This window comes from Notolepis coatsorum (genome assembly GCF_963971535.1).
Source record: "Notolepis coatsorum genome assembly, chromosome: 3".
Classification (NCBI taxonomy): Eukaryota; Metazoa; Chordata; class Actinopteri; order Aulopiformes; family Paralepididae; genus Notolepis; species Notolepis coatsorum.
The window spans coordinates 3,132,052-3,150,231 of NC_140167.1; the positions used below are offsets into that span (position 1 = coordinate 3,132,052).

At 44.9% G+C, this 18,180-nt stretch overlaps 1 protein-coding gene across 1 annotated transcript in view; it reads left to right on the top strand.

Annotated features, from left to right (window-relative positions):
• LOC311225121 (spectrin beta chain, non-erythrocytic 1-like) overlaps window positions 1-18,180 on the top strand; it is a gene marked incomplete at both ends in the record, with an annotated part of 63,493 nt that overhangs the window by 27,612 nt on the left and 17,701 nt on the right. Inside the window, 7 exons of the mRNA XM_084310326.1 lie at window positions 1,804-2,106; window positions 3,719-3,869; window positions 7,005-7,477; window positions 9,574-9,971; window positions 13,956-14,093; window positions 15,317-16,079; window positions 17,361-17,563. Coding sequence (XP_084166452.1) covers window positions 1,804-2,106; window positions 3,719-3,869; window positions 7,005-7,477; window positions 9,574-9,971; window positions 13,956-14,093; window positions 15,317-16,079; window positions 17,361-17,563 — 2,429 coding nt within the window. The remainder of the gene's footprint in view (window positions 1-1,803; window positions 2,107-3,718; window positions 3,870-7,004; window positions 7,478-9,573; window positions 9,972-13,955; window positions 14,094-15,316; window positions 16,080-17,360; window positions 17,564-18,180) is intronic.

An 18,180-nucleotide genomic window follows, 5' to 3' on the forward strand; every position in this document is an offset into this window, starting at 1 on the left:
CAGTTATAGGGTAGCTTGTGTATACTGCACCTTGTGTATACTGCACCTTGTGTATACTGCACCTCGTGTATACTGCACCTTGTGTATACTGCACCTCGTGTATACTGCACCTCGTGTGTACTGCACCTTGTGTATACTGCACCTTGTGTTTACTGCACCTTGTGTATACTGCACCTCGTGTGTACTGCACCTTGTGTATACTGCACCTCGTGTGTACTGCACCTTGTGTATACTGCACCTTGTGTGTACTGCACCTTGTGTGTACTGCACCTCATGTGTACTGCACCTCGTGTGTACTGCACCTTGTGTATACTGCACCTTGTGTATACTGCACCTTGTGTATACTGCACCTCGTGTATACTGCACCTTGTGTATACTGCACCTCATGTGTACTGCACCTTGTGTATACTGCACCTCATGTGTACTGCACCTTGTGTATACTGCACCTCGTGTATACTGCACCTTGTGTATACTGCACCTCGTGTATACTGCACCTTGTGTATACTGCACCTTGTGTATACTGCACCTCGTGTGTACTGTACCTCGTGTATAGTGTTTACTTTGACTCTTACTCATATATAATGTAATTTCAGATAAATTGCCTATATTTATTGTAATGTATAATATAACGGTGATACGGCTCGTATGGCCCTCATCTGCACCTTTGTTTAAATTTACACTGTTTATTTTTCCTAATATTTCTATATTCAGATACGGTTTTATTTCCTATATTTATGTCTTTCTACTATTACCCTGCCCGTACCTGTACCTCCCCTCCCCCCTCCCCCACGCTGCTATGACGCCTGAATTTCCCCAAGAGGGGATCAATAAAGGAAGATCTTACCTTATCTTATTTTATTTTAGGCAAAGGCAAACATCGAGACTCTTTATGCTATATTTATATATATATATATATAAACTAAATAAAAAAAGAAATAAAAATAAAGTACAATAGAATAGAATATAGGACAGGGCTGTGCAATTGAGCAGGATTGTGCAAAAACAGTGTCACGTTAGGCAAACATGGAGGCCCTGCTAAACGAACAGACTAGGGGCCCCCCGGCCCCCCCGTCTGAAAGTGTCCCCCGTCTGAAAGTGTCCCCCGTCTGAAAGTGTCCCCCGTCTGAAAGTGTCCCCCGTCTGAAAGTGTCCCCCCGTCTGAAAGTGTCCCCCGTCTGAAAGTGTCCCCCGTCTGAAAGTGTCCCCCGTCTGAAAGTGTCCCCCGTCTGAAAGTGTCCCCCGTCTGAAAGTGTCCCCCTGTCTGAAAGTGTCCCCCGTCTGAAAGTGTCCCCCTGTCTGAAAGTGTCCCCCGTCTGAAAGTGTCCCCCGTCTGAAAGTGTCCCCCGTCTGAAAGTGTCCCCCGTCTGAAAGTGTCCCCCGTCTGAAACTGTCCCCCTGTCTGAAAGTGTCCCCCGTCTGAAAGTGTCCCCCGTCTGAAAGTGTCCCCCTGTCTGAAAGTGTCCCCCGTCTGAAAGTGTCCCCCGTCTGAAAGTGTCCCCCGTCTGAAAGTGTCCCCCGTCTGAAAGTGTCCCCCGTCTGAAAGTGTCCCCCTGTCTGAAAGTGTCCCCCGTCTGAAAGTGTCCCCCGTCTGAATGTGTCCCCCGTCTGAATGTGTCCCCCGTCTGAAAGTGTCCCCCGTCTGAAAGTGTCCCCCGTCTGAAAGTGTATTTTTTACTATGACAATTAATAAAGAAACTTGAAACTTGAAACTAGACGACTCACCCGCGCTGCCACATGGCGGCCATCTTGCCACAGGTAAATAAAGTTTTCAATCAATCAATCAATCAATCAATCCCCCCATAGGACAACTTCGGCTACGACCTGCCGGCGGTGGAGGCGGCGAAGAAGAAGCACGACGCCATCGAGACGGACATCGCGGCGTACGAGGAGCGCGTGGGCGCCCTGGTGGCCATCTCCCGCGAGCTGGAGGCGGAGCGCTACCACGACGCCAAGCGGGTGGACGCGCGCAAGGACAACGTGCTGCGCCTGTGGGACTACCTGCAGGAGCTGCTGAAGGCCCGCAGGGGGCGCCTGGACAAGAACCTCACGCTGCAGAGGATCTTCCAGGAGATGCTGTACATCATCAGCTGGATGGACGACATGAAGGTAGAGGTGCTGCTGTAGAGTGTATGTTACTGTTGCACTTTACTGCTACATGTTGCACTCTGGTCGGACGCCAGACTTATTTTCGTTGTACTGTACCTGTGCAGCTGTACGATGACAATACATTGTAATCTTTTTTTTTTATCCACTTTTTCTCCCATTTTCTATATTTTTCTCCCATCCCAATTTCGTATCATCCAATTCAACCCTCCCCTGTCACGAACGCTGTTTCTTGCCTCCCACAAGCCGGCTGCAATGTGGACTAAGTCATACATAGCACAAGTCCCCTCCGGTACTTGAGGTAACAGCAGTCGCATCTTTTCACCTGCGCAGCTCGATCTCTCAGTGGCGAGGAGTAACGCGTGGGAGGCTCACGCTGCCCCCGACACTTCCTGATTCTACTGCGCAGGCGCACCAACCGACCTGTAGGAGTCGCTGTCCACAACGCCCGATCCCCACCCATCAGTTTCCCACCCCCTAATACGGCCAATGTGTATTAGTATGAACGACCAGCTAAACTGAAAGCAATGTGGAGCGCTGGGCTCGAACAGGCAAGCCCAGCGTCTCCAGATTTCGTGGCGAGCGCCTTGCCCACTACGCCACGTTTTTTTCTTTTTTTATAAATGTTTTTCTTTTCTTTTCTTTTCACACATAGAACAGAATATGACAGTACAACAATAATAATAATAACAATGACAATGACAACAACGACGACACCAACACTAACAGTAACATGAATCACAATGACATTGGAAACAATAAGCAAAAAGAATATAGACCGTACAAAGACCTTAATAGAGACTTGACAAGAAACAAACAAACAAGAAAAAGTCAAATAATAAAATAAATATGGCTCAGGTACTTGCGACCATGTTCGTGTATTATACTTGAGGTGGCCCTTGAGGATTCGGTTCCCTGCCAGTGTTAGAACAGATGTACTAGAATAGACTGTATGTGTGCGGCGTGTGTGTGTACGTGTACTACAGTATATATAGATGTGTGTTTTACCTATGTGTATGTGCGTGACCTATGTGTCCGTTTTATGTGTGTGTGTTTAGTAAGTCTGTGCATTTTATGCGTGCATGTTTCATGTGTGTGAGTGCATATGTGTTCTGTGTAGGGATGCTCGATATTGGCTTTTTTACCGATACCGATATTCCGATATTGTCCAACTCTTAATTTCCGATACCGATACCGATATCAACCGATACCGATATATGCAGGGTTTACCCCCAAAAAAACTGAATAATTTCAGGTAACTAATAATTTCACTGGATGCATTCAAAAGGCTTTCTAAATGTAAGCATTATCTGTGCAAAATATGATAATTAAAAAAGTAAAAATTAACATTACATATCTCTTGTTGTTGAATTAAACCAACATGCATACTTTTGACAATAAATAAAATAAGAATTGGTTCTTACTTGCTTGCCTGGGTAAATAAAGGTTAAATAAATGTAAAAAAAAAGAAAAAAAAAGAAAAAAAAATTGTTATTGTTTATTTTTTTACCGATACCGATATTTTCCGATATCACATTTTACTGCCGATATCGGCCGATAATATCGGACATCCCTAGTTCTGTGTATTCTAATCCGATCCGCTTCCCTCCTCCAGGCTCGGCTGCTGTCTCCGGACTTTGGGAAGCACCTGCTGGAGGTGGAGGACTTGCTGCAGAAGCACGCCCTGCTGGAGAGCGACGTGGCGCTGCAGGCGGACCGGGTGGCGGGCTCCAACGCCGCCGCCCTCAAGTTCGCCAACGGAGACAGTGAGTTGCAACAGAGGAGGAGGTTTGGACCGGTTGGTTTAGAGAGAGCACCCAAAGTGGGTCACTGGCCCGCGGCGTCCTGCCTCTCAGGGCAGGTTTCTCCCTCCTATCCCTGCCGGTTAACGGTCTCTCAGGGTTGGGCATCGTTTGGATTTGAACGATTCCGGTTCCGATTCCGATTCTCCATATCGATTCCTGTTCTGAACTATTCTCGATTCCGATTCTTTGAGGTGCAGGTCAAAACAGGTCACAGCTTATTTAGCAGGAGAATTTTTTTTGTTGAAAATTTGAAATTTTTTTCATACTATTCACATTTTCAGTTGACTTGATACAGTTTAATTTGGTTGCTGTACTGTAACTAGGGTATTAATTAACAATTAATAATTTTTTTTTATTTTTTATTATTTTTATTTTTTTAAGAATCGAAATGCAGATATGTTACTTCCGGTTCCAGAACCGGAAGTTAGGAACCGGTTCCTAATTAGAACCGGTTTTCGGTGCCCAACCCTAATCATGACCCCTACGCTCTGCACCTATCTGAGTTCCCTCCCCAGACTGACAGTAGGGCAGCATGTGGTAGTCTACACCCTCCCCAGACCAACATTAGGGCAGCATGTGGTAGTCTACACCCTCCCCAGACTGACAGTAGGGCAGCATGTGGTAGTCTACACTCTCCAGCCTCTCCAGACCGACAGTAGGGCAGCATGTGGTAGTCTACACCCTCCCCAGACCGACAGTAGGGCAGCATGTGTTAGTCTACACCCTCCCCAGACTGACAGTAGGGCAGCATGTGGTAGTCTACACCCTCCCCAGACCGACAGTAGGGCAGCATGTGGTAGTCTACACCCTCCCCAGACCGACAGTAGGGCAGCATGTGGTAGTCTACACCCTCCCCAGACCGACAGTAGGGCAGCATGTGGTAGTCTACACCCTCCCCAGACCGACATTAGGGCAGCATGTGGTAGTCTACACCCTCCCCAGACCGACAGTAGGGCAGCATGTGGTAGTCTACACCAGGGGTTCCCAACCTTTTTTCCCCCAGGGACCCCCAAACATCTCTGATGAAATTCCTGGACCCCCCTCCTAATAAAATACCATAAAATACTTTTTTTTGTCATTTTAATAACAAACTGCTTATACACAGGCATATGCATCATAATTAGACCCACTATGCTTCTTTGACTTGTGCCTTCAATCAACAAATCTCATCTTGCACCATATGTATTTCAAAATGTTGGCCAATATTCAAATCCTGTATTCATCCTCTCAAATCAGGCCCTAATGGTGAACGGTTTGCATTTATGTTGAATGAAGTAAGAATCCACTGCAGTAAAAATATCCTCACCTCGAGTGGTGGTAGTAAGGTTGACTGACATGAGAATGTCCTGCTTCAGATCCTCATTTTCCATATACTGCACATAAACGATGAGCACAGCCTCGTCTGCGACAGTTGTAGTTTCATCAAGTTGTATGGCAAATGGACCCTTTCTAAGCTTTTCTGACAGCTGCTGCTCGCAATCACTTGACATCTTATCAATTCGGTCTTTCACTACATTGTTCGAGAGTGGTACTGATTTTAGTTTATCCGCCACCTGTGGGCCACACAGTTTCTAAACCATTTTGATGCAGGCTGGTTTGATGAGCTGCTCGCCAATATTGTGCGGTTTCTTTGCTTTTGCAATTAAAAGCGAACACTCAAAGGAGGCTTCGGTAGCCTTCTGTAAATCACTGCCACCCCTGCTCCACGCTACTCTAACATCAACGGGCTTGTTCGCCTTGAGAGACTGTTCTTTCCTCCGAAAAAAGTCCAGATCCTTCCCAACGGTTTCTGGGTGCTTAGACGCCTGATGTCTCTTCAGCTTGCTGGGCTTCAGGCTCGAGTTTGCCAACTTTTCTCCACAAATCACACACTCAGGTCGTTTGTCTGGTCCCTCAGTGAAGCCCATGGTGATGTAATTTTCGCGATTGCTGTAGGTCCTAACTTTTTTTGCAGATGAGCTGCCGTCATCTCCTTTTCGTTTGTCACACATTTTCGCCTCTGGCGGCTGACTGCAGACGAGCCGAGAAAGTTAACTAGCGTGCTAGGCTAGCTACGGAAAGTGATAGTCAACTGATTCGCGTTTTAGCGGCTACCCGGTAGCCTACTGTTAACGTTCAAAAATCATGTCTAGATGTTTATTTATTTATCTTTATTTTTTATTGTAGTGGAGAGACTATTCATGCTTCTGATGATAAAAATATGCTAATTAAATATTTATCTGAAAGAAGAAAAAAAAAAAAAAAAAAAAAAGGACCTCAAATCATCTGTGGTCTCCGCGGACCCCAGGTTGGGAATCACTGGTCTACACCCTCCCCAGACCGACAGTAATAATAATAATAATAATAATAATAATAATAATAATAATAATAATAATAATAATAATAATAATAATAATAATAATAATAATAATAATAATAATAATAATAATAATAATAATAATAATAATAATAATAATAATAATAATAATAATAATAATAATAATAATAATAATAATAATAATAATAATAATAATAATAATAATAATAATAATAATAATAATAATAATAATAATAATAATAATAATAATAATAATAATAATAATAATAATAATAATAATAATACACTTTATTTGTATAGCACCTTTCATACAGAGACTGCAGCTCAAAGTGCTTCACAACAGAAAAAAGTCAGGCATAAAATGAGCACATAAAGTGCAGACATATAAAATAATCACAGTTTTCCACATTAGGGTCTAACGTCCCAACAGGCCACCTTGTTTATGGTTTGATTCAGTTTTAAATAGACAATAATAAAAAGAGTCAGATAAAATAGACAGAGTAAAATAGTGCAATAGTGCAGTGCAATAAAATAGTAGAATAGAATAGATAAAAACAATTATTAAAAAATAAAAATAAATGTCAATTTTTTTTTTACAGTGCAACAAAATAGTTCTGGATTACTGTTCAACAGTTCAAAGTCGACCAGGCATAACGACCAGGAAGGGAATTGGCATAACGGAAAAAAATTGGGATGGGAGAATTTTTTTTAAAGACAGCCAAACCACCCTTTCCTCTCTCCTCCCTCCCCCCACCCCCCACCCCCCCCCCCCCCCGCAGGCTACAAGCCGTGCGACCCCCAGGTGATCCGGGACCGGGTGCAGCACCTGGACCTGTGCTACCAGGAGCTGTGTGCCCTGGCCGCCCAGCGCCGCGCCCGCCTGGAGCAGTCGCGCCGCTTCTGGAACTTCCTGTGGGAGATGGCGGAGCTGGAGAGCTGGATCCGGGAGAAGGAGCACATCTTCTCCACGCTGGACTACGGCAAGGACCTGCCGGGCGTGCTGGCGCTGCAGAGCAAACACAGCGCCTTCGAGGACGAGCTGGGCGCCCGGCGGGCCCACCTGCAGCGCACCATGGGCGAGGGCGAGCAGATGATCCAGGCCAGGCACTTCGGCGCCCCCAAGGTGCGGGAGTGCATGGAGGACGTGGGCAGGCAGTGGCAGCAGCTGGAGGAGCTGGGCGCCTTCCGGAAGCAGAACCTCCAGGACACCCAGAGGTTCTTCCAGGTCCAGGGGGACGCCGACGACCTCAAGGTGCGACACTACACACCCGTCCGCCCCCCCCCCCCATCCACTCTGCACCCCGTGCACACAACACATCCACACGCTCACGCTCACTTTAAACACTCACCTTTATTAACATCAAAATCAAATCAAATCAAATGTATCTGTACGGCCCGACAACACACGTTAATGTCCCCATGGGCCGGCCACGTCTTCTTTAAGGCCCGACAACACACGTTAATGTCCCCATGGGGCCGGACACGTCTTCTTTAAGGCCCGACAACACACGTTAATGTCCCCATGGGCCGGACACGTCTTCTTTAAGGCCCGACAACACACGTTAATGTCCCCATGGGCCGGACACGTCTTCTTTAAGGCCCGACAACACACGTTAATGTCCCCATGGGCCGGACACGTCTTCTTTAAGGCCCGACAACACACGTTAATGTCCCCATGGGGCCGGACACGTCTTCTTTAAGGCCCGACAACACACGTTAATGTCCCCATGGGCCGGACACGTCTTCTTTAAGGCCCCACAACACACGTTAATGTCCCCATGGGGCCGGACACGTCTTCTTTAAGGCCCGACAACTAGGGTTGGGCATCGTTTGGATTTGAACGATTCCGGTTCCGATTCCGATTCTCCATATCGATTCCTGTTCTAAACGATTCTCGATTCCGATTCTTTGAGGTGCAGGTCAAAACGGGTCACAGCTTATTTCGAAGGAGATTTTTTATTTTTTTTTTTTCAAAAAGAAAATCATACTATTCACATTTTCAGTTGACTTGATACAGTTTAATTTGGTTGCTGTACTGTAACTAGGGTATTAAAGTAAAAAAAAAAAAAAAAAAAAAAAAATAAGTAAAAAAAAAAAAAAAAATCGAAATTTAGAATCGAAATTCAAATATGTTACTTCCGGTTCCAGAACCGGAAGTTAGGAACCGGTTCCTATTAGAACCGGTTTTCGGTGCCCAACCCTACCGACAACACACGTTAATGTCCCCATGGGGCCGGACACGTCTTCTTTAAGGCCCGACAACACACGTTAATGTCCCCATGGGGCCGGACACGTCTTCTTTAAGGCCCGACAACACACGTTAATGTCCCCATGGGGCCGGACACGTCTTCTTTAAGGCCCGACAACACACGTTAATGTCCCCATGGGCCGGACACGCCTTCTTTAAGGCCCGACAACACACGTTAATGTCCCCATGGGGCCGGACACGTCTTCTTTAAGGCCCGACAACACACGTTAATGTCCCCATGGGCCGGACACGTCTTCTTTAAGGCCCGACAACACACGTTAATGTCCCCATGGGGCCGGACACGTCTTCTTTAAGGCCCGACAACACACGTTAATGTCCCCATGGGGCCGGACACGTCTTCTTTAAGGCCTGACAACACACGTTAATGTCCCCATGGGCCGGACACGTCTTCTTTAAGGCCCGACAACACGCGTTAATGTCCCCATGGGCCGGACACGTCAAGAAGAAACATCACAATAAATCAAGAACAAAACAAACATTTCACTTTAACATTCACTTTAGACACTTTAAACACGTTTTAACACTACACCACATTGGATCTATTTATTATTATTACAAAAATATTCGCACTACATCTCTGCCTCATTTCTGCATTTTTTTTTGCATTTTGTACTTTAGTTTTGTATACCTTACCTGGTGTACCTTATATGTGACAAATAAAACAAAACTTGAAACTTGAAACTTGAAACTTGAACTTGAAACTTGAAATTTGAAACTTGAAACTTGACATTTGAAACTTGAAATTTGAAACCTGAAACTTGAAACTTGAAACTTGAAATTTGAAATTTGAAATTAGAAACTTGAAATTAGAAATTTGAAACTTGAAACTTGAAATTTGAAATTTGAAATTTGAAACTTGAACTTGAACTTGAAATTTGAAACTTGAAATTTTAAACTTAAAACTTAAAACTTGAAACTTGAAATTTGAAACTTGAAACTTGACATTTGAAACTTGAAAGTTGAAACCTGAAACTTGAAATTTGAAATTTGAAATTTGAAACTTGAAATTTGAAACTTGAAATTTGAAACTTGAAATTTGAAACTTAAAACTTGAAACTTGAATCTTGAAACTTGAAAAGGCCTGGCTGCTGGACGCCAAGAGGCAGATGAGCAGCGAGGACGTGGGCCACGACGAGTACACCACCCAGCGGCAGCTGAGGAAGCACCGGGACCTGCGCAACGAGACGGCCAAGAACGGAGCCACCGTCGACGCCCTGACCAAGCAGGCCAACGCGCTGCCGGAGGAGCTGCGCAACACACCCGACATCCAGAGGCGTCTGAAGGACATCCGGGACCTGTACCTGGAGCTCATGTCCCTGGCCGACCTGCGGCAGAAGAAGCTGGACGACGCCATGGCCCTGTACACTATCTTCAGCGAGACGGACTCCTGCGAGCTGTGGATGGGCCAGAAGGAGACGTGGCTGGTGGGCCTGGAGGTGCCGGAGAAGCTGGAGGACCTGGAGGTGGTGCAGAACAGGTACGTAATGACAGACGTGTAATAATCAGGGATGTCCGATATTATCGGCCGATATTGGCATTCGAATCTTTATAATTTTTTTTTACGTTTATTTAACCTTTATTTACCCAGGCAAGCAAGTAAGAACAAATTCTTCATTTATTTATAGTCAAAAGTATGCATAATGTTGTGTTAATTCCACGACAAGAGATATGTAATGTTAATTACCTGAAATGATGGGGGGGGGGGGGGAACCCTGCATATATCGGTAACGGTTGATATCGGTATCGGAAATTAAGAGTTGGACAATATTGGTATATCGGTAAAAAAGCCAATATCGAACATCCCTAGTAATAATAATAATAATAATAATAATAATAATAATAATAATAATAATAATAATAATAAACTTTATTTGTATAGCACCTTTCATACAGAAACTGCAGCTCAAAGTGCTTCACAACAGAAAAAAAGACGAAAGGCATAAAATGAGCACATAAAGTGCAGACATATAAAATCACAGTTTTTCACATTAGGATCTAACATCCCAACAGGCCACCTAGTTTATGGTTTGATTCAGTTTGAAATAGACAATAATAAAAAGAGTAAGATGAAATAGACAGAGTAAAATAGTGCAATAGTGCAGTGCAATAAAATAGTAGAATAGAACAGACATAAAATGAGCACATAAAGTGCAGACATATAATTTTTTTTACAGTGCAATAAAATAGTTCTGTGTACTGAATAGGTACGTATGACAGATGTGTAGGTAGTGATAGGCTTTGATAGCACGTCAGCCAACTGGGTCAAGTACTTCCTGGAGGGAAGAGAACAGGTGGTAGACATCAATGGCACCTTGTCCTTGACCCTTTTCCAGTGACATGTGGGGTCCCCCAGGGAAGCATTTTGGGGCCTCAGCTATTTTTGTATGATATGAAATCTGCATGCAATTGCAACCTGTTCCTGTTTGCTGACGACTCAGCACTCCTGGGCCCTCATTCATCAACGTGTGCGTAGAACATGTTCTATTTCCACACGTAAGCACAGAATTTAGAATGAGTGTACGCACAGGAAAGTCGGGATTCATCACACGTGCGTACGCAGGTTCTACGCACACCTGTCATGATGAATATGACTTTGATCCTACGTTTGAGCTCGTGCACTGTTTTAAGTATTTGCATACCAGAAACGCCCCGATTAACCATATACGGTAATGGAATACACCCATGAAATGTGGAAAAATGGACTAAGCCGAGGGAAGCGTGTCATGAGACAGGCTGACAGACGTGTACACTTACGGTGATGTCGGATATGATATCTATTAGCCATTGCTGCCTGGGCAGCGCAAACACTAATAAATACCGCGCTGGAATATGACTGCCTTTTCCCGTGTTGTTTGATTAATACCCAGGGATTAAAGTTCTCCTCAATTTTATTCCAAATCACGATGGATCTCCCGTCAATTCTCTACCTGCTGCATATGATTTCTAGAGGCATACTACAATCTATTTTGATGTCAGTATTGGGTAGCCTATATAAACAATAATACGAGAGCATATACAAGAACAATGAATCTCACTGCATGTATGATGTAGCCTGCCTTTCAATACATGAACTTGAATTCCATCATGTTTGTGTGCGGGACTCACAAGGCTGTTGTCACAATGGGTGGTACCGGTACAGTAATAATAACAGTCCACACAATATCACGATCCATGCCATAGCCTATGTTCTATTAGGACATGATCTGTGACGACAAATGTTCTAGAATGTTTGATTAAGATATCATACTCTGACAGCATGCCTATGATCAACAAAAACGCGAACTTGAATCCCATCATATACATAGTCTGTCCACTATCTGGTGTCATTGCAATGCGTTTTCTATTCTTTCTTATACAGTAAAAAGGGGGAAGAACACTATATTCATATGACTTGTATTCTGCTTACAGCTTCGAAATTCCACTTGTTTCGTTTAACGTAAAGCCTTTTAAATATAATCAAAACGTTCCCGTGTTTCTGTGGTCTGTGCGCAAAATAATAACGAGTTGAGCTTTATAATTTATGATGAATTGAAAATGGGGGACCCTGATGTAAACAAGACGAAAGTCTTTCTCTGGTCTGCATCCCCTTTTTTTTTATTTTTTTTTTTATCCTTTATTTATCCAGGAATGTCCCATTGAGATACAAGATCTCTTCTTCCAGGGAGTCCTGACCAACACAGCACACAACAAGTTTCAACATAAAACAGGGCATTAAACAAAAAACATACAATTCAAATATAAATACAGAGGGTCATTTGTGCAGTGGCAAGGAGCATAATCACATCAACAATAGCATCAGGTAAAACAGTTACATGTTTCATAAAGGGCTAATCGTAGCATACCTTTAAAAGCATTCACAGTAGGAAGTGCCTGTAGACAAAGTTTCACTTGCAGCGTATTCCATAAAAAGGGAGCATAGTGGGAGAATGCAGCTTTACCAAGCTCTGACTGCATCAAAGGAACATTTAACAGCATCCCATTTGCTGCTCGTCTGGTATTAAAAAAGCAAGTATAAAAGGACAGAAGTCTGGAGATATATAAGGGCAGCTTACCTAGCAATGACTTAAGGATAAAAATCAACATGTGTGATTGTCTTCTTTGGTACAGAGAGGACCATCCTAAGGACTGATACAGAGTGCAGTGGTGGGTGCGAGAGCCTGCACCTGTTACAAAACGTATGGCAGTATGGTACGCAGAATCAATTGTATGTACTGAGCTGTACTGTACTGTACCCATTCTGCAATCTGTTAATAAACTTTTCAATCAATCAATCAATCAATCAATCAAGCTACGCGGAGCGCAGTCAGTCAGTAGCCTACACCCCGTATATTCCGATAACGCTATATAAACCATGCTGCATTCATTCTGAGAGAAAGATCTATTATTCCAAATGCTATTTATAGGGTTTTGACCATAATTACACTACTGTTGCTATTTTACAATGAACTATAATGAATCACGGGGGTCATACAGAACACGCGCCAGTGTCTTTATTTCCGCCTTGAAACTAATGCAGAACTGAGGAGTGCTTATGCGTAGTAACGATATTCTACCACTGGGCGTCAGCTAAGTGTGCTCTGACCTGTGCGTAGACGTAAGCACGGAGTCAAGTTCAAGTTGAAATTGATGAATCCCACTCTTTGCTTAGAAATGATCGTACGCACAGGGTAAGCACAAATCTGTGCGTAGAACACGTTGATGAATGAGGGCCCTGGTCTCTGACAGGGATAAGACAAAAGTAGAAAATAAATTGTCTCTGCATCTGGGAAAAACAGAGGCCATACTCTTTGAGGTCAAACGCCAACCTAAATAAATCCCTGGGCTTTAGGTGTAGGTGATAGCATTATTGTGGATAAAGAGGAGGTCACCTATCTGGGCTTTATTTTAAACAACAAACTTTCTAGTGAAAAAATTTCACTAAAAGTGATTACTAAGGTTAATCAAACAAACTAATTTCTATTTAGGATTTCCTCTTTTATAAATAGGAAAGCTCTGAGGACCCTAGTATGACAGACGCTGTGTCTTAAATGTACATCAGTGGATCGTATTCTTGTCAAGGACCGCCAAATTGATATGTAATAGGACCCTCATCTAAGTGCATCTGAGAAGATGTGTTTTAGCGATAATTAGATATGCTAGCTTCTAGTGAAGAACTTATTAGTGAAATCAAACATTCCCCAGTTAGCTGGATACCCACTAGAATCCGGGGCGAGATAGAGCAGTCGTCTGGTAATCCGGAGGTTCCTGGTTCGATTCCCGCTCCTCCTGGGCAGCGCGTCGATGTGTCCTTGAGCAAGACACTAACCTCTAACTGCACCATTGACCCTTTAGAACCCCCCTGGGACCCCCAGAGGTTCCCCGGAACCCACTTTGAGAACAACAGGTCTTCTACTGTGAAATTGGAAAAAAAATTATTTACATGCATTAGCTATGTTCGCTAACGTGACTGTTCTCCTTACAGGTTGAGCATTCTAGCTCAAGATATGGCAAACGTTCAGGCGCGGGTCGATGATGTCAACAAAGCGGTGAAACAGCTGGAGGACAGCAGGCATCCTCGCGTGAAGGAGGTCAAGGAATGTCAAACGCGTCTGAACAAGAGGTGAACCGTCAGCGCGTTTTTTCTACACACGCCGTAGAAAGATCACACACGGATCGTTTGATAGCCTCTATGCAGTGTGTGTGTATTTATGGGAGATCTATTACAGTGAACACGACAACATTATGGGAAATGCGCTTACCAAAGGGTTATCCGGCTGCAAGCTAGCCTAGCTTAGCACAAATGAATGGAAGCGGATGCGGATCAGCTAGCCTAGCTTAAAACTAGCTTCTTGTCTGACTCTGGAGAAGACGGTTTCCCATAATGTTGGCGCGTTCCTTTAAGCCTGAGAAAATGTTATAATTCAGAAATATCAATATGTTTCTATATACTGTAACACCCACAGAGCCACTGTTTTCTTACTGTATTTCTTACTTATCTATCCACACCTGTCTGTACACACCTGCATATAATCCTTTTTACACATCTTGTAGATATATCTATATCTGTACATATCTCTTACGTACTCTTTACTAGTTACGCTATTGGCCAGTATGACTTACTACTAGCGGTGTAACGATGCGACCTCACAACGATTCGATTCGATTATGATTATTCAGGCAACGATTCAATGCATCATGAAATCTCTTCATTTGACCACGATTCGATTCGATTAGATTCTATAACATTTCTATACATTTTCAGTTAATTCCCCAAAAAAATTTGAATACACAAATGTGGCTGGGGGAACAGATTCACTCAATATGAATGGACTATAGGTCAATAAAAAAAATTAAAAAAAAATTAAAAAACATTTAAATTTTGATTAATTTCGATTGATCGATGCATCGTTACACCCCTACTTACTACCATAGTATATTTATACCTGTATCACTGTACATATTAATACTGCAACTCTGTACATACTGTACATAATCTGATTAGCACTATTACTCAGTAGTACTAATTGAATATATTTTATACCCAGTTTAATCACCTGTACATTGTATATTACTATTGCACTTTACATTTTTCACTCTGGTTGGACGCCAAACTTCTTTTCGTTGTACTGTACTTGTGCTGCATGATGACAATACATTTGAATCGAATCGAATCGAATCTAATCTAATCTAATCTAATCTAATCCAATCTAATCCAATCTAATCTAATCTAATCTAATCTAATCCAATCCAATCCAATCCAATCCAATCTAATCTAATCTAATCTAATCTAATCTAATCCAATCCAACATCATATTATCTTATCCGTCCCTGTGTCTCCCTCAGGTGGGACGCCTTCAAGGCCATGGTGGAGGAGAAGAAGAGGAGGATAGACTCCGCCCTCAGCCTGCACAACTACGGGCTGGAGTGCGACGAGACGGAGGCATGGATCCGGGACAAGACCCGGGTGATCGAGTCCACGCAGGACCTGGGCAACGACCTGGCGGCCGTCATGACCATCCAGAGGAAGCTGTGCGGTATGGAGCGGGACCTGGCCGCCATCGACACCAAGCTGACCTTCCTGCGGAGGGAGGCGGAGCAGCTGGTCGAGGACCACCCGGAGAACGCCGACGACATCCTGGCGCGCGGGGAGCAGCTGGACGCGGCCTGGGACGACCTGAGGAGGACCCTGAAGGACCGCGAGGAGTCCCTGGGGGAGGTGAGCAAGCTGCAGAAGTTCCTCCAGGACATGGACGACTTCCAGTCCTGGCTCTTCGGGGCCCAGAAGGCCGTGGCCTGCCCGGAGGACACGCCCGCCTCGCTGCCGGAGGCCGAGGAGCTGCTGAGCCTCCACCACGCCGTGCGCGACGACATCGGCGACCACGAGGAGGACTACGTGCGCGTGAGGGACACCGGCGCCCAGGTCACGCGGGGTCAGGAGGACGACCCCCAGTACCAGCAGCTGGAGCAGAGGCTGAGGGGCCTGGACCGAGGCTGGACCGAGCTGCAGAAGCGGTGGGACGTACGCAAGAGCTTCCTGGACCAAGGCCTGAGCTTCCAGCAGTTCATGAGGGACGCCAAGGCCGCAGAGGCCATCCTCAACAAACAGGTACTGTAGTGACGACTCAGACCGGGTTCTAGGGCTTGTTAGGGAATTTCTTCCCTCGCAAGTCCTTTAATTGATATAGTATGGACCAGCTGACCAGATATTCAGAGCGACAAAGTTCTATTTCAAACAGAGTCTTTATTGCACAGAGAAGAAGAGCAGTCATCCTCCACGGGGTCTCGCACCAGAATCAATACACATGACATGACATTATTTATACCCTCTGGACAAAGAGAAAAGGGAGGGGTGTGTGTGTGTGTGTGTGTGTGCGTGTGTATGTGTGTGTGTGTGTGTGTGTGTGTGTGTGGTGTGTGTGTATGTGTGTGTGCTTGTGTCCAATTGCCATATATAGTCTGGTTTGACAAAGAGAAAAGGGAGGGGTGTGTGTGTGCGCGCGCGCGCGCGTGCGTGTGTGTGCGCGTGCGCGTGTGTGTGTATAAGTATGTGTGTGCGCCTGTGTGTGCCTGTATCCAACTGCCATACATGGTCTGGTCCGAGATTAATCTGATATTATAGGTCTGCCCCTCCTCCAAGGATCTAAACTTCTTGAAATATGAACTTACAAAACCTTTAAAAGTGCTATAGTTCTCTGGCGCGGCTGGGTAGCGCAGTGGACTAAAGCACTCTCCTACCACCGCAGAGACTCTGGGATCGAATCCAGCGGTACCTCCGGTTTGGTCAGTTGTCCCTACTAACACAATTGCCAGTGTTAGCGGGTGGGAAGCCGGCGGGGTATGTGTGTCCTGGTCCTTGTAAACTGCGACTCCTACTGGTCGTTCAGCAGGGAGGGGGGATCTGGGGGAAATAGCGTGAACCTCCGCATGTGTTACGTTCCCCCATTGAAACTCCGCCCTGTCAGGTGAAAAGAAGCTGCTGGCGACTCCACATGTATCGGAGGAGGCATGTGGTCGTTCTACACCCTCCCCGGGCCGACAGTGGGGCAATGCGTGCGGGAAAGAACTAGGAAGGGAATTGGCATAACGACTAAATTGGGTTGGGTGAAAAATACAGAAAGATGAAAGAATGTGGTTGTTTACGTGTTGCATGTATCCCCTCCCTACTTCCCATTTCCCCCACGTGGAATTCCCAAGATTGGAAAAAACAACACCCTGGTGCTCCAGTGCGACATCTAGTGGCCGAATGTTATCTATAGCGCCTTTAATTCCGCTGGCTTGGGAGGATAAACACAACGGCGCATTGTCAGTCGCATTGTGTTCGCATAGGACTGAGAATAGCCGGCTTCTCTCTTTGACGATGACTTTTATTGTCTTTGTTGTCACACAGGAGTACATGTTGGCCCACGTAGACAAGCCGGACACCCTGGACGGGGCGGAGAACGCCCTGAAGAAGCACGAGGACTTCCTCAGCACCATGGAGGCCAACGAGGAGAAGATCGAGGGCACGCTGCAGGGCGGCCAGCGCGTGGTGGACAGCGGGAACCTCTACTCCGGGAAGGTCCAGGAGAAAATGGACTCCATCCGAGACAGGTTGGTTGCGCGACGGGGCTCTTCGGTCGATACGATTCACATGGGGTGTCTCGATTATATGCAGTCGCTATTTTGCCTCTCCGGTGAATGATTGATTGATTGAAATTGATTGATTGAAAACTTTATCAACAGATTGCAGAATGGGTACAATACAGTACGGCTCAATACACACAATTGTTAATAAGGGGATGCAGACCAGAGAAAGACTTTCGTCTTGTTTACATCAGGGTCCGCCATTTTCAATTATTCACGCCATTTGTGACATACACGACATACAAAATATACAGTAATGTTTAAGAGACAGATCATAAAAGAAAATATATACATCCGAGGGGGAAGAAACTGTACATTGGAGGGGGTTGGTTGGGTGAAAAACGCTAAAGAAAATACCTTCTCTGTCTTTCTTTGTCTCTAGCTTTGAATCGACTTCTATAAGGCCTGGGCGGCTGGCACACTGTAACTTCTTGTTGTTAGTGAATCTTTATCGTTTTCATTTCAATCCCATTTTGATCATCCAATCACGATCAGGATGCATTAGCGAAGCCACATTTTGTGTCCTGTCACATCGTGTCCCGACCGCATCCCGGGGGCCTCACCCAGCTGCTTGCCTTGTAATG